Source organism: Blennius ocellaris (genome assembly GCF_963422515.1).
Source record: "Blennius ocellaris genome assembly, chromosome: 12".
NCBI classification, from domain to species: domain Eukaryota; kingdom Metazoa; phylum Chordata; class Actinopteri; order Blenniiformes; family Blenniidae; genus Blennius; species Blennius ocellaris.
In genome coordinates, this window is record NC_137661.1 from 14,517,008 (window position 1) to 14,529,800 (window position 12,793).

Below are 12,793 nucleotides of genomic sequence, written 5' to 3' on the forward strand. Positions count from 1 at the left end.
CTACTGTTCTTAATTGTGTTGTTTTGAATTGCCTTGAGTGTATTCATTCTGTTTTCCATTGATGGGAAGGACTACGTTTTTACAAGTGCTTCACAAATAAAATTATTATTATGATTAGGAATTGTATTGGGTTTACTGTGAACCCTAAACAAATGCTATATTAGTATTGAATGGATAATGCAAGGAATATTTTATCAAATAAGAATAAATATAAAACTTTGATAATTTAGCCACAGTGAAGTACATTTTGATAATGGCTTTCTTGGCCTAGGAATGAACTAACATGTAGATTCACCAAATCAGAATAAAAACTTGCAAAACATTTGCTTTGCCATGAGAAAAAAACACCAACATATTCTATCTTATTTAGGAATTTGAGATTTCAATTCAAATCGTCACAATTTTTGGATTTTCTAATAGATGATAAGGCAAAATCGAGTGGCTGCACCTTAAGAAGTGACTTTGTTCATTAACTTTGAGTTCATTTGACTCACTGCTTCTGTCTATTTGTCAAATAGCATAAACCATAACTTGATACGTTTTGATGGAGCTGCTGTGGCTCAGCTGGTAGAGATGTCTTCCAAAACCCATGCTTGGCAATCCCTCATCTGAACCCGTCCGTGTGCTGAAGGGCGAAGTATCCTTGGGCAATACAATGAACTTCAAATGGCTTGACTGCTGAGTGAGTGTTGCTAGTATTGTTGTTGAGGCAGTGAAAATGCAATGTATGAAGTCCATATACCATTTACCGTTCCTCCACAACCATGGGTGTAAAGAAAAAAATAAGATATACAAGTAAAGTCTCTTTTCCTTTCAGACTCAGTTCATTTCAACGAGATTTAACAGTATTTGTGAAGAAAACGTGCTGCTATACTCTTGTATTCCTATACTGCTACTAATACTATTATTGTTCCTGTTATGAAGAGTCAACAAACCCGGCCACAGGTGAGAATGAGCTCAAGAATGACACTGGTCTGTTGTGCTGCTTGCATTTGTTTTCTTTTCCTGCACTCAACAAAAAGGGAATGACAACAGTCTCAGACAATTTAAGACCGAACTAAATTCCAACCAAACTCATGCCATCAATGATTTCCTTTTTGCTCATGCCTGTTGTGAAAAAGGTGTGACACGAGGAGAAATCAACTTGATTGAAGAGGGAAGTTTGACACGTCATAATGATGCAACACAAATGACACAGTGTGATTTTTCTACTGATTGATAGGTACCGTCTCTATTCATGAGACATGCTCACCTATCTTGTGACAAGCTGACAGAGGCAGAGCAGTGACCCATGAGTACAGCTCAGACCTGAGGCAGGAAATCATTTATCATTCACACTGAGCTCGCTAACACTCTCTGGAGACATTGCTCAAAGAAGAGACATGGCTCATATGTTACATTAGCAGTGGAAAAGATGTGTGGTCAGCAAAACTTCCCGTTGCACTTTTTAGGAATAAGCAAACAGGCACGCATACTCTCTACACACTAAATGCATACAATACAGAGACAGAGAGTTTTCTAGATAAATGTCTAAAACTGATCTTTGAGCCAGAGGCTGGTGGCAAAACAAGTTTATTAGCTATGACTTTCAGACAGTATCAGGCCGTGTGTTACATGTTTGTACAGAGACAGATTCACATAAACCTCTGTCCCACTTTTTTAGAATTGAACTTTTGGAGATCTGATTCAATGACAATGACTGCCCTACACTTTGTGCAGAGCATGCATTATGTTCAGACGATCTTTCATGGTGCGGTCTTTCAAGAGACATCGACCTCCACTGACCAATCAGATTTTGGAGCAGACACCTGCTTTGGTGAGGTCATGATAATGAAATGACTGAAACCAAAGCAAGCAAGAGAGAAAAGGACAAGAACAAAATAAAAACTCAAGCTTCACTTGCAGGCGAGTATAATATTTAAAATGAACCAGTAAATGTTTGTCATACTGTTCACTTTATGTGCCATTATTGAATCAATAAAAGTGTGAGTTGCAGCATGTATATGCTCCCGAAGATATTTTTTTTTAAGATGGAGACATTGTCAGTCTTTAAACTCTTTTACTGGAAATAAGAGGATGTCCCGAGGCATATACAGAAATGAATGCCAAAAACATGCATCCTTATCACAATAGCACATGGTTTAGAATGGGGTACTCTAATTGTAACTGATTATCCTCAAACAGACTATAAGTATCATGTGTGTTCCACCATTTCAATTCAAAATAATGGGTGTAACTTCTTCAGAACTGACAGCTCAGCACAGCATCAATAATACAACTATGCACAAAGTATTTCAACAGGCCTAACTGAGGGAGGCTATTTAAAAAGACATTTGTGAATACTGAAATAGCTCTAGTGATATTTACTTACTTACTTTAATAAAGAGCCAATTTGCAGTAAATTGCAGGGTTGAATTATGTTTTGTGCACCCACAAACAGAAAGTTTTTATTTTTCTGGTTCATTTCGTGCTCTCACAATCAGTCACATAGATGGAACAACATGTCCCATCGGCATAACGTACATCTCATCCCTGCAACTAAAGAAAGTTGTTTACTTTTACAAATGGGTATCTAAAATAAAAACATTCTTCCCCTCATGACAGCATATGAAGTCTAATGCCAAAAAGTAATTATAGCCAATGGCCTTCCTTATCTTTGCTGAGTTGAGGAATAACACTCAGCACGAGTGTTGAGTCACACACAAAAATAGTGTTGTAGAGGTTTTAGGATGTTCTTTCAGTGCTGAAAGTAAAGCTCTTTGCATCCAGGCAATCTAGACAGTGTCTCTTGAAACACAATGAATAAAGTATTAAACATGTTAACCAATTTCACCTCCTTCCCAAAATCAACACGGCATCTCAGCACTTCTATTTCACTAAGTGCTTTTATTTAGGGTATGGGGAGCAAGGAGCCCCCCCTTAAAAGATAATGGTTTTTGTGATTGGCTTCTGACTGTGGGGTGAGTGGCAGAATGCTCGCAGTGATTTCCATCTATTTTTAGCAGATGTGGGGGGGGGGGTGTTATTCTGGGAATGCCCAAACGGGGGGCAGTGGGTATATATGTGTGTCTCTGGAAGTGAGTTAGTCTCACTCCATGGGTTTGACTTTGTTTATTCCAACAGGGTGTTTCCTTACCCTCTATGGAGGGAGCTTGGTCCTGGGCAGCATACAGCATTTCCTTGAAGGCCTGAGGAGGAAATCAGAAAAAAAAATATATTTTCTCCATTTAAACAGCCAAGAAACACATAAGACAGGTCTGTATAAAAGAACAGTAAACAAATTGTACAGACTCTGCTTTACCTGGACCTCCAGGTTCACAGAGTGCAGAGCTTTGCAAACTCAGTGAATTAAACATGTATGAATGACTCAGATGTACTAACAGTGCATCAGACTTAAAGTTCTGCTTCAGGTTTGTACATTAGATTATGTAAAATGTGATGCATGAAGCAATGGATAGAGACATCTGTTTTTACAATTAAACTGGATGTTGAGGGCTATTACTTGTTCTCCACAGCAGGGATCATAAAACTGTTAATTGAAGATTGAACAAAGTCTTTGTGTCTGTAAACGGGAATATACTTCTCACTATGTAATGGGTGTGTTGCCAAGACCTGTTTTTATAAAGCTGTCTCATTTCTTATTTGCTTCTAAAATACACATGAAGCAACCGGAAGAAAATCTATGGGCTTTCACTCATAAAACGAGGTACACAAAGACAAGAAACTCAATGCAAACAACTTCTAAAATACGCAAAGTGACAAATGCTAACTTTGTCTTACGTTATAAAATCAGGAGGGATATCTTGAATATTAAGTAGAAAAATAATATTATAGTTAGGATTGGGTGTGTCCCTATACATATTAAATATTAAAAATCAACAGGACAAAAGATACATGCAGTGGCTAAATTGCTTTTATGCAACAGAGCTGCAGGATAAATTGAAGTGATTGATGATTGTATGCTGGTCCATCTGAACAAGGAAAAAAAACTGGAGCTCAATCCTGTTTCCCACCAAGTCATCCATGTGATTAAACAGTGCCAATAAATTAAATGAAAAACAAAACCAATGAATGAATAAATGAAGCAATTTAAGAGGCTAAGCAAATATTCCTCAAAAACTCTCAAACTGGTCACTAACAAACAGTTACAGGAGTAATTTTATACCGTTGAAAGCTGACAGGTTCTACGGTTTGTTGTACCTGCTGCTTTTGTAGCATTGCACTGAGAAAAGAGAAATCATGTTTGTCTGTATAAGCCACACAGACACTTCTGTTGCAATAGTTGGAGCTTGGATTGTCAATACTCTGTCCTCTGTGAAACATATAAGCACAATGACACTGAAACCTGTGTAAACATTTTGTAATATATCATTGTCTTTATTTTGTCCGACAGCAATACTCACAGCACTTGAGCTGGCTAAAAACCCGGAGCCCACAACCTACATGACCAACAAATAGGTGGGAAAATAGACTTCCAGATTTTGGTGGGGGGGGCCTTCATTAAGATGGAAGTATTGCCATGGTGATGGCTGTGATGGAAAAAGGGGGCAGGGTGGCTCTTTGGGGAGCTGAGATCAACCTGATGGCTTAGCAGTAATCAGTGATGAAACCTGTAGACAATAACTAAGCCCCACCTAATGGGGCTGTACATTGCAGTGATTATGCATTATCATGATAATGACCTGGAGCCAATAAATGAAAGTTGTGTAACACAAGTACTTGATCTGTATTGTGTCAAAGTGGAGTTTCCCAACAGAGGGTCTACCTAACGCAAATGTTTTCTTTGGAGCTGAATCCTTTAATAACAGCAACATGTTGAGTGTATACTCACCAACATATTTAAGTGCCTGTATGGACAAACCATTCCTGTATGATGCTTGAGCTTGCTATGATGATGCTTAATACTACTCTGACGAGATCTGTGGCTCAAACAGAAAACCAATGGATCACTTGAATCTGTAGCTCTATGTCTAAGTGGTCCTTGCATGTAGAAAGAGGAGTGAAGAGGATGGGAGGAGTCGATGGAGGGAGGAGGAGGGGAGCAGAGTGCAGGTCTGGTCGGGGACCAGATGTCCTCCCAGTGGGGGAGGAAAGAAGAGGTGAGGATGCAAGGAAGGAGGGAGGGATGGAGGGATGGGGGCTCAGCAGTTGCCATGCCAGTGCTGTTGTATACATAATGTTCATACTGGAGAACATGCTGATAAATCAAACTCTCAATGTACAGAATACGGATTATATCAGTGATTAGTGATATTGTACATTTTATGATTCTTGGCTTTCGTGACTTGTAAGAAAACACTGCTGGCAGTGGCGGCGCAGACATTTAAACGCCATCACTCAGAATAATTAGAGAAAGACTAGGTTTGACCTTTGAACAAACAAGAATCAGTCAGTGAAATCCAACACGCACACACCTGCTTTTCATCGACACTTTGCTTTGCTATTTTGAATTTTAAATAAGAGTCTCCACCCGCACCCTCCTCCTCCTCATGTAAGCTTACACGACTGATTACACTGCAGAGGTAAATGCATAAGTGGCCTTGTTCTCTCGCCCACACACATGCACCTGAAGCTCTGCTTCTCTTTTTATTTTTTTTCTCGCTTTTTTTCTTTCATACGGTTACACAATGTACATCCAAACTGAATACCTACTAGAATATAATTATCTGTCATGGTGAATGCTACTTCAGTTTGACATGAACAACTCTAAGATATACAGAGTTGTTCAACTGTTGCCACTGTTATTTACAGAAAAGTGTTGCAGCTGTTGCATTTAAAGCCAAATCCTCGTGTAATCAGTCTTTATCCCCTGGCTTTGGCACAAACCTCAACACTCACACCTCAATACCAAACAGCTGTTTAGCACATAAGTTTATAAATTCAATCCCTCGGGATAAAGTATACGCCTAATTGCTCGATCGCTCAACCGCCTTGTCAATGTTTCGCCTTTGAATGAAGTGTCTTACTAACTACTGCCTATATTTGCTGGAACAGTCACTTTGCCGCATCCTCATCTGCATAGAAACTGGCTGACCAATCTAAATAGACAGCTCACAGCTTTCTACACAATAGGCTGCTCTAAAAAAAGAGTAGAGTGCAAACTGGGCAGCAGGTTAATTAATCCACCAACCAGCACACAAAGGAGAGAATATCCCCCAAAACCATAGTCAATTTAAATATGGGAAGCACTAATTTAGTAAAAGTCACAGATACATGCATAGGAAAGTGATTTTCCTGCTCAGATTTGGGTGGAAATGACCTGTGCTGCTACAACAACGTGTCACTGTGTCATTTAATTCATGCACAATGGGTTTACAATGCAGCCTTTCCTAACCTCAGCAACATGCAGTGCTGAATAAAAACATGACAAGCTGTTTGTTATGATGACAACCATATTAAATAACTGCATGTTTGCTGAATGGATTCCAAAACATCTGCACCAACCCTGTGTACTAAATGAGAGTCCATTCACTGACAGTGTCATATGAAGATTTGTATTCTTTTTTCCAGTAACATCACGGGCTTGATTTTGTGAAAACATCATTTTATAAAAGTGTGTCATTTCAAAGCCAACAAACGTCTAGAATATATCTTCATATCTGTCGATGTTAATAGACCTGTTTTATCCAATTCTTGAATAAGATGTCAATCAAACATGCAGAGCTTTTTCTCACCACCCCGCCTACTCGGTAGTAAATCGTGTTTACAGGGGTCAGACAAAGACTGAGAGGCTCCTGCAGCAGCAAAAATACACTTGAAAAAGCAACCCTATATATGATTCAAGTGACGGGAAAAATAAGAAGTGTACAGACAGGGAGAGCGGTTCTCTTGATCTACATAATTCAACAATAGCAAGTCTCACAACATGTTTGCACAAGCTGGATTTTGAAATGATTTCAAAAATATAAACATTGACCTCTCCTCTGTTCCCTCAGTCCATCTGATTGATGACTGAGTATTTGACGAGTAATTACTTGAAACCACATTTTCCTAAATTTACTATCAGCAGTATTTCCAACTCACTAATGGACCATTTATTCTGGCACAATTAAGGTCATCAATTGTTCACATGAACACATGAAAAATAATTCCATTACCTATCATTACTTAAGAGAATATATAATAATAATAATAATAATAATAATAATAATAATAATAATAATAATAATAATGCTGTTAAATTATTCATTTTAATATCAAATATAACATTACTGTCGCTGCTGAAATAAATATAGATTGGGAAAATCTATCATCATCCATCTCAGGTCAGACAGAAGCTTGTTGTAGACTCGAGGTGTAAAATGGCTGGTATGGCTATGCATCTGTCTCTGGGCACCGTGTGCCCCGGTCTTTATGAACAAAGCCATTAGACAGGCTGCACAAGTATGACTATTATCCATGAAAATAAACTGTCACTATAGAGTCAACCTATTCCTCCTGTGATAACTGATATCTGACACCTTTAGATTTTCTAATTTTCAGATATATGCCTGAAGACATTTTACCACACAATTGGTGGCAGCATATCACTCTCAACAACATGAAGGGATTTAAATGTTTGCTGTAGAAACTATTCAAGTTGACACTAAAATTCAGGGCATGTTGACTAAGATTAAAACCAGAGCAATGAGTGTCTGTTGAGTCTGGCAGAAGGCTGTTGAGGGTGAAGAGAACAGGGTCTTTGTCTATAATTCATAGGGCTAAATGGAACTGAGCAGCCAGTCCTGTCAGTGTATGTCTGAAATAAAGCTCTCAGTGTAGAGCCAGCAAGAAGTGTGGTGTGAAAATAAAATACTATCAGTACTGTACAGCACCAAACAAAGAGTATGCACATAGACAGAATACCCTGTTGGATTAGGAATTGTAGCCTGATTCTGATAACATTTTATTGCGCAAACTTTCAGTTCAAACTTCCACTTGATAGAAAATACTGAATGAAATTGGAAATGAATGAAATCAAACACTGGTAAGAAACACTGGTTAAAAAAAAGCATCTAAACCAGAGAAATATTAAATGTAATTTACCGAACGTTAGAATTCGATTATAATGATCCGAACTGGTATAGTCGGGAGATTGCAGTTGTGTTAATCCAGACTGATGAAAAAAAAAAAAAAAATCATGAAAACAGTAAAACTGAGTTTTTGACTGAATTGTGTCCCGGACAGTACAGTTTTTACGCATACAATGTCTGATACATGTCGGGGAAATTCATATAAATCATCGCATATAACGAATAGAGACGATAATATTGGCTGATAATTTATTTCTTTTTTTAAAGGACACCCAATGGAGCTTGGAACACTACTCACCTTTAAAGCTAAAGCTAAAGAAATATTTGGATGACTGTCTTTAAATTTATATGAGCGCTATTTTGTCAATATTGTGCTTACTATAATTAATTCTTGTTAATTTTTAGGTATAATAAACTCCGCAAAGAGATATATAATAAACACTGAACGCTCCCAATGGCTCTTAACAACCGCAGTCAATTTCCTCTCCATAAACAATAGGGCATCCCTTATCTTCCCCGTTGTTTATTGCTCTCAAGAGTGGGCTATACTGAAACTGAAGATGCACGCATATTAAAAACAACAATAACAACAACACTTTCTGGAGAAATGCCATAAGACATGGTGACTTCTGTCTTCCTGATTTCAAAAACCCAAAGACATGATCTATTTTTGCATGTCCAGAGTGATAAAGCGTTTATTTAAAATACCAAGTAAATATCACTTTACCTCATACTGAAGATACTGTTTCCTCCACTCTGGAGTGATATGGGACGAAAGATGTTCCGCGAATTTCATTTTGCCCGAACAAGGGTCCCCTCAAAGCTCCGTTAAATCCGTGAGTGACTGTCCCTTTCCCCGCAGAAGCGACTTTGGTCGTATCGGTCAACTTGCGCACTCAACATGCGGCGCGTCAGCCCGGCGCGCTCCACTTCTCTTCACTCCACTTCTGGCTCGTCCCGGTCCGTGCGCTCCGAGCGGATCCCGTCCCTCATACTATTCTACGGGAGGGAAGGCAGTGGCAGACGGCTGTCTTTTAACAGGTGGTCGGGCGGCGGTGTACTGGAGCCGGTGAGTGTGGCTCAGTGACTTTGCTCCGTCCCTTCCTTGGCAGGTCTGGGGACTTTGCGGTCCGCCATGGCAAATGAACCACAGCGACGTGGTTGCGTCAGCAGAGCGCGCAGTGACTCCGACCTCTTGCTGGGACCTCCTGCAAAATGTAGGCTCCCTCACCTGTTTTACTTCCTTCTCTTTTCAACTGGAATTTTGCTTGTCACCCCCATGGAGCTCTTTGTTTTCTTTTCTCCCAACAAAAATATAATGAAGAAACTCGAGAATCACACAACTGGAGAACAGTGATTTCTGGTATATTTATTCTAAAGTTCTCACCAATAACAATGAAGACTCATTAAATAGCAATGAAAAGCTTGCTGGGATCACGACAAGTTCGAAAATGCTTTGAATTTTTATATATTTTCACATATTGTCATAAATTGCCGTGTTGAAAAATTACATCGCCACAGTGTTAGATTGTATATGCAAATGCCATCGGCAGCTATTTTGCCTTATTATTGTGTCGCTTATGGTCAGGCTAGATTAGAAAAGACAATAATAGAGTTTTGGGGTTTTTTGGGTTGTTTTTTTTTAACAAAAAAAATATATTACTCATGAAATATGATGAAATAGATTACAGTGAAAGGGACCATCACCGTCAGAAAATGTTTTACTATAATTTTCTTGATCGTTTTAACTCAAAAACCTTCATTAACTAACTAGTTTTAAATTTGGTCTGTAACAGGACGTCGGCGTGCTGTTTGGAGAATTGCTCAACGTCTGTCGCGAACTCATGATAACACCATCCATGAGAGAATAGCAGCATCTGCTGGACAAATACTACAAATGCATTTGGAATTTGAACAGCTGTCCTGCGTCAGTAGGCGTCGGTGGAAACTCTCAACTTACAGGAACATGAAATTATATTATCTGATTCAAGATTGTGGCGGCTCGCCTGCAGGGTGAAATAACAAATAAAAAATAAATAAATATAAAAACAATTACCGAAAAACAAATATTTGAAGCATAACTTGAGTAATAGATTTTTGTCCCCACCTTTCAGATACATACAGCGGTCAGAGTAAATGCACCCTGCCACCATGCAGTTTTTATTTTCATTTTTTCTGTTATGCATTTTACTCATTGTATTTTAAAGATTTGTAAGCAATTAAATGCAAATTTTAAATTCAGGATATTGGAATAACCCATTTCTACCCATACAAAGTGTAAGTAGTCCTTTACTTTGACTATTTTATAACACTCTGGCTGTCATTTAACTGCGTGACAAGCAACAAATACGCATTTCTTAAATGTCGATATTATTTCTTTCCTGAAACAGGTCAAACAAAACGAAAACAAGAAAAAATTATAACTTATCTCTAACGTTTGCATTTGTTCTGATTTTCAACGAATTACTGCAAACATTATTTTTGTAGGAATGTGAGACATACATTATTATTGTTTAGGTATTATTGTTTATTTAAGGTGGAGGCAATACATCCTTCCTTTTGTAATTGAAAGTATGAATTGTTTTAGAATAAGGAGACATTTTAAAAGACAAATATCATCTGTGATTCTTTCAAATACTGTAATAAGTGCATGTATTACATTGGCATATAGTATATTTGATTATTGATTGATTGATTGATTGATTGATTGATTGATTGATTGATTGATTGATTGATTGATTGATTGATCAAACGTGTTTCTTTCTCAATTTCCAGTAGATATATTTTTTTTTTCTCTCTCAGACCTTGAGGGACGCGCAGGAGGAAAGGCGGAACCTTTCTTTACTCACTGATTTAACCCGGCGCCTCTTGGTGGCAGGACCAGAGACGGACCAACAAGAGAAACAAATCCTGTTGTGACGGAATCTCAGTCATAGCGGTTTAAAAACTACAAATCTGCTGAATGTTCCTCAAACAGTGACTGCACGTAGACTCCCGGTTCGGTTTCGCCGTGTCTCATCAGTTGAAACGGTTCGTTACTAACGACAGCCGCCATGGCTTCTGGCTCTCCGTCGTCCTCTCCGGACACTGCAACGGGCTCCGGTACTGATCCAGCACGTCCCGACACGGGAGAGCCTCTGGGTGGAGCGGGCTCCGACTCGGACTCGGACTTGGGTCTAAGTAAATTTGACTGCTGCGCAATAGAGATGGCGGAGCGGCTGGAGGGAGAAGACCTGGAGCGGGAGTTTGAGTCTGCAGCAGACCGCGTCAGAGATTTGGTCCAGACGGCCAGCAGGGACCAGCTGCTCTACTTGTATGCCCGTTACAAACAGGTGAATGTGGGATTAAGACGTGTTCCGTGCTCCTCCAGTACCAACACACTGTGGCTGTAAAGAACAACCACAGCCAGCACACCTCGGTCTCTATTTCTGTACTTGTTCGTTCATTATTACGGGCTGTTGTTGAATTGTGTGAGACAGAGCCATTGGGGGTCAGGGTTTATTTAGAATGGCAGAGGATACAAACAAACAAGCTGGTTGGGAGCAAAGTAGCAGGTCTGAGCAGAACTCTACCTTAGATCTGCTATCTCTGGTCCTTCTTCAGGTCATATAGAGGTAACAGTCTTCAAAGTCACATCTCTTATTGGCATGGGTCCTGGCGTCTGATGACGTGTTCTAATCAGAATGTGACTCCTCATAAAGTCATCTAATGTCAGGGCAGCTTGACCCCTCATACAGCGGTGGGTGTATCAACAAAAAGGAAAATCAATTATTTTATATCACATGTGTGGCTTTGTTTGACTTTTCTTTTTATTTGCACTAAACTTTTTGTACGTGATTTGACGATGCTTTTAAAATTACATTTTCAATTGATTGTTAATGCAACGTTCAGTGTCACCATCAAGCCATTGTTTTATTCCATCATGTGTTTTCCTCTTTGTTATATTCCTCATGTGTCATTAGTACTTTTATGCTTTTATATTTTTGCATTTGCATACAGTGCATCTGGAAAGTATTGACAGTGCTTCACTGTTCTCCACTTTTTGATCCAAATAAATATATATATTTTTCATTTGCAGGCGAAAATTGGAAAGTGCAATGTACCAAAACCTGGCTTCTTTGACTTCGAAGGACAGAGAAAATGGTATGTGGTCCAAATGTGTTGGTTATATCACTGTAATAAGTACCTTGCCACGCACGTCTTGTGAAATGTGCTATATAAATAAAATTCTGTTCTATCCTATAACTTGCCAGATTTTAATTTTATAGTAAATGGCTCTGGCAAACATAAACTACACTCAAAAAAAGAAAGATTTGTTTGGGAGAACATTTATTTGTTGTAAAAATATTTGTTGGCACTCTATTGAAAAGTGGAAATATATTTTTTTACCATATTTATAATGAACAAAAAATTATAGATCACATAACAAAGTGGAGTTTTCTATACTCCACTGATGTTCTTGTTTTTTAAATTGCTGATATGCATTGTTTCATCAGTCTTTAATCATTCAATCTACTAAATGGTAAGATTTGGCAAATTTTCACTGAGAACCACCTAGAAACATAGCTCTGCTGCTCAACCCACAAATGTGTGCTCCTTACAAATGTGACACAATTTGAAAGGGAAATGATCAGACTTTTCAATTGGAATAACAATTGTTGCCATAAATCAGTGTTACAAATCTACTTACTTAGTTTATAATATGTTTTTTTTCCCAGTTTTGATTGTTGTTGATGTGAGGAGGATACTCTTGTGTTTTTTTTATGACTTGAATCCATGTT

The 12,793-nt window shown here is 38.5% G+C and overlaps 2 protein-coding genes across 2 annotated transcripts in view; one reads left to right on the top strand and one right to left on the bottom strand.

The window, feature by feature from the left end:
• xpr1a (xenotropic and polytropic retrovirus receptor 1a) overlaps positions 1-8,840 on the bottom strand; it is a 66,662-nt gene extending 57,822 nt beyond the window's left edge. The window contains exons 1-2 of the mRNA XM_080506509.1: positions 8,740-8,840; positions 3,137-3,188 (exon numbers count right to left, since the gene is read on the bottom strand). Coding sequence (XP_080362635.1) covers positions 3,137-3,188; positions 8,740-8,808 — 121 coding nt within the window. The 5' untranslated portion in view covers positions 8,809-8,840. The remainder of the gene's footprint in view (positions 1-3,136; positions 3,189-8,739) is intronic.
• A 2,059-nt stretch (positions 8,841-10,899) lies between these two features.
• Positions 10,900-12,793, top strand: part of acbd6 (acyl-CoA binding domain containing 6) — a 32,053-nt gene continuing 30,159 nt past the window's right edge. Inside the window, exons 1-2 of the mRNA XM_080506957.1 lie at positions 10,900-11,344; positions 12,091-12,155. Of these exons, the coding sequence (XP_080363083.1) occupies positions 11,066-11,344; positions 12,091-12,155 (344 nt within the window). The 5' untranslated portion in view covers positions 10,900-11,065. The remainder of the gene's footprint in view (positions 11,345-12,090; positions 12,156-12,793) is intronic.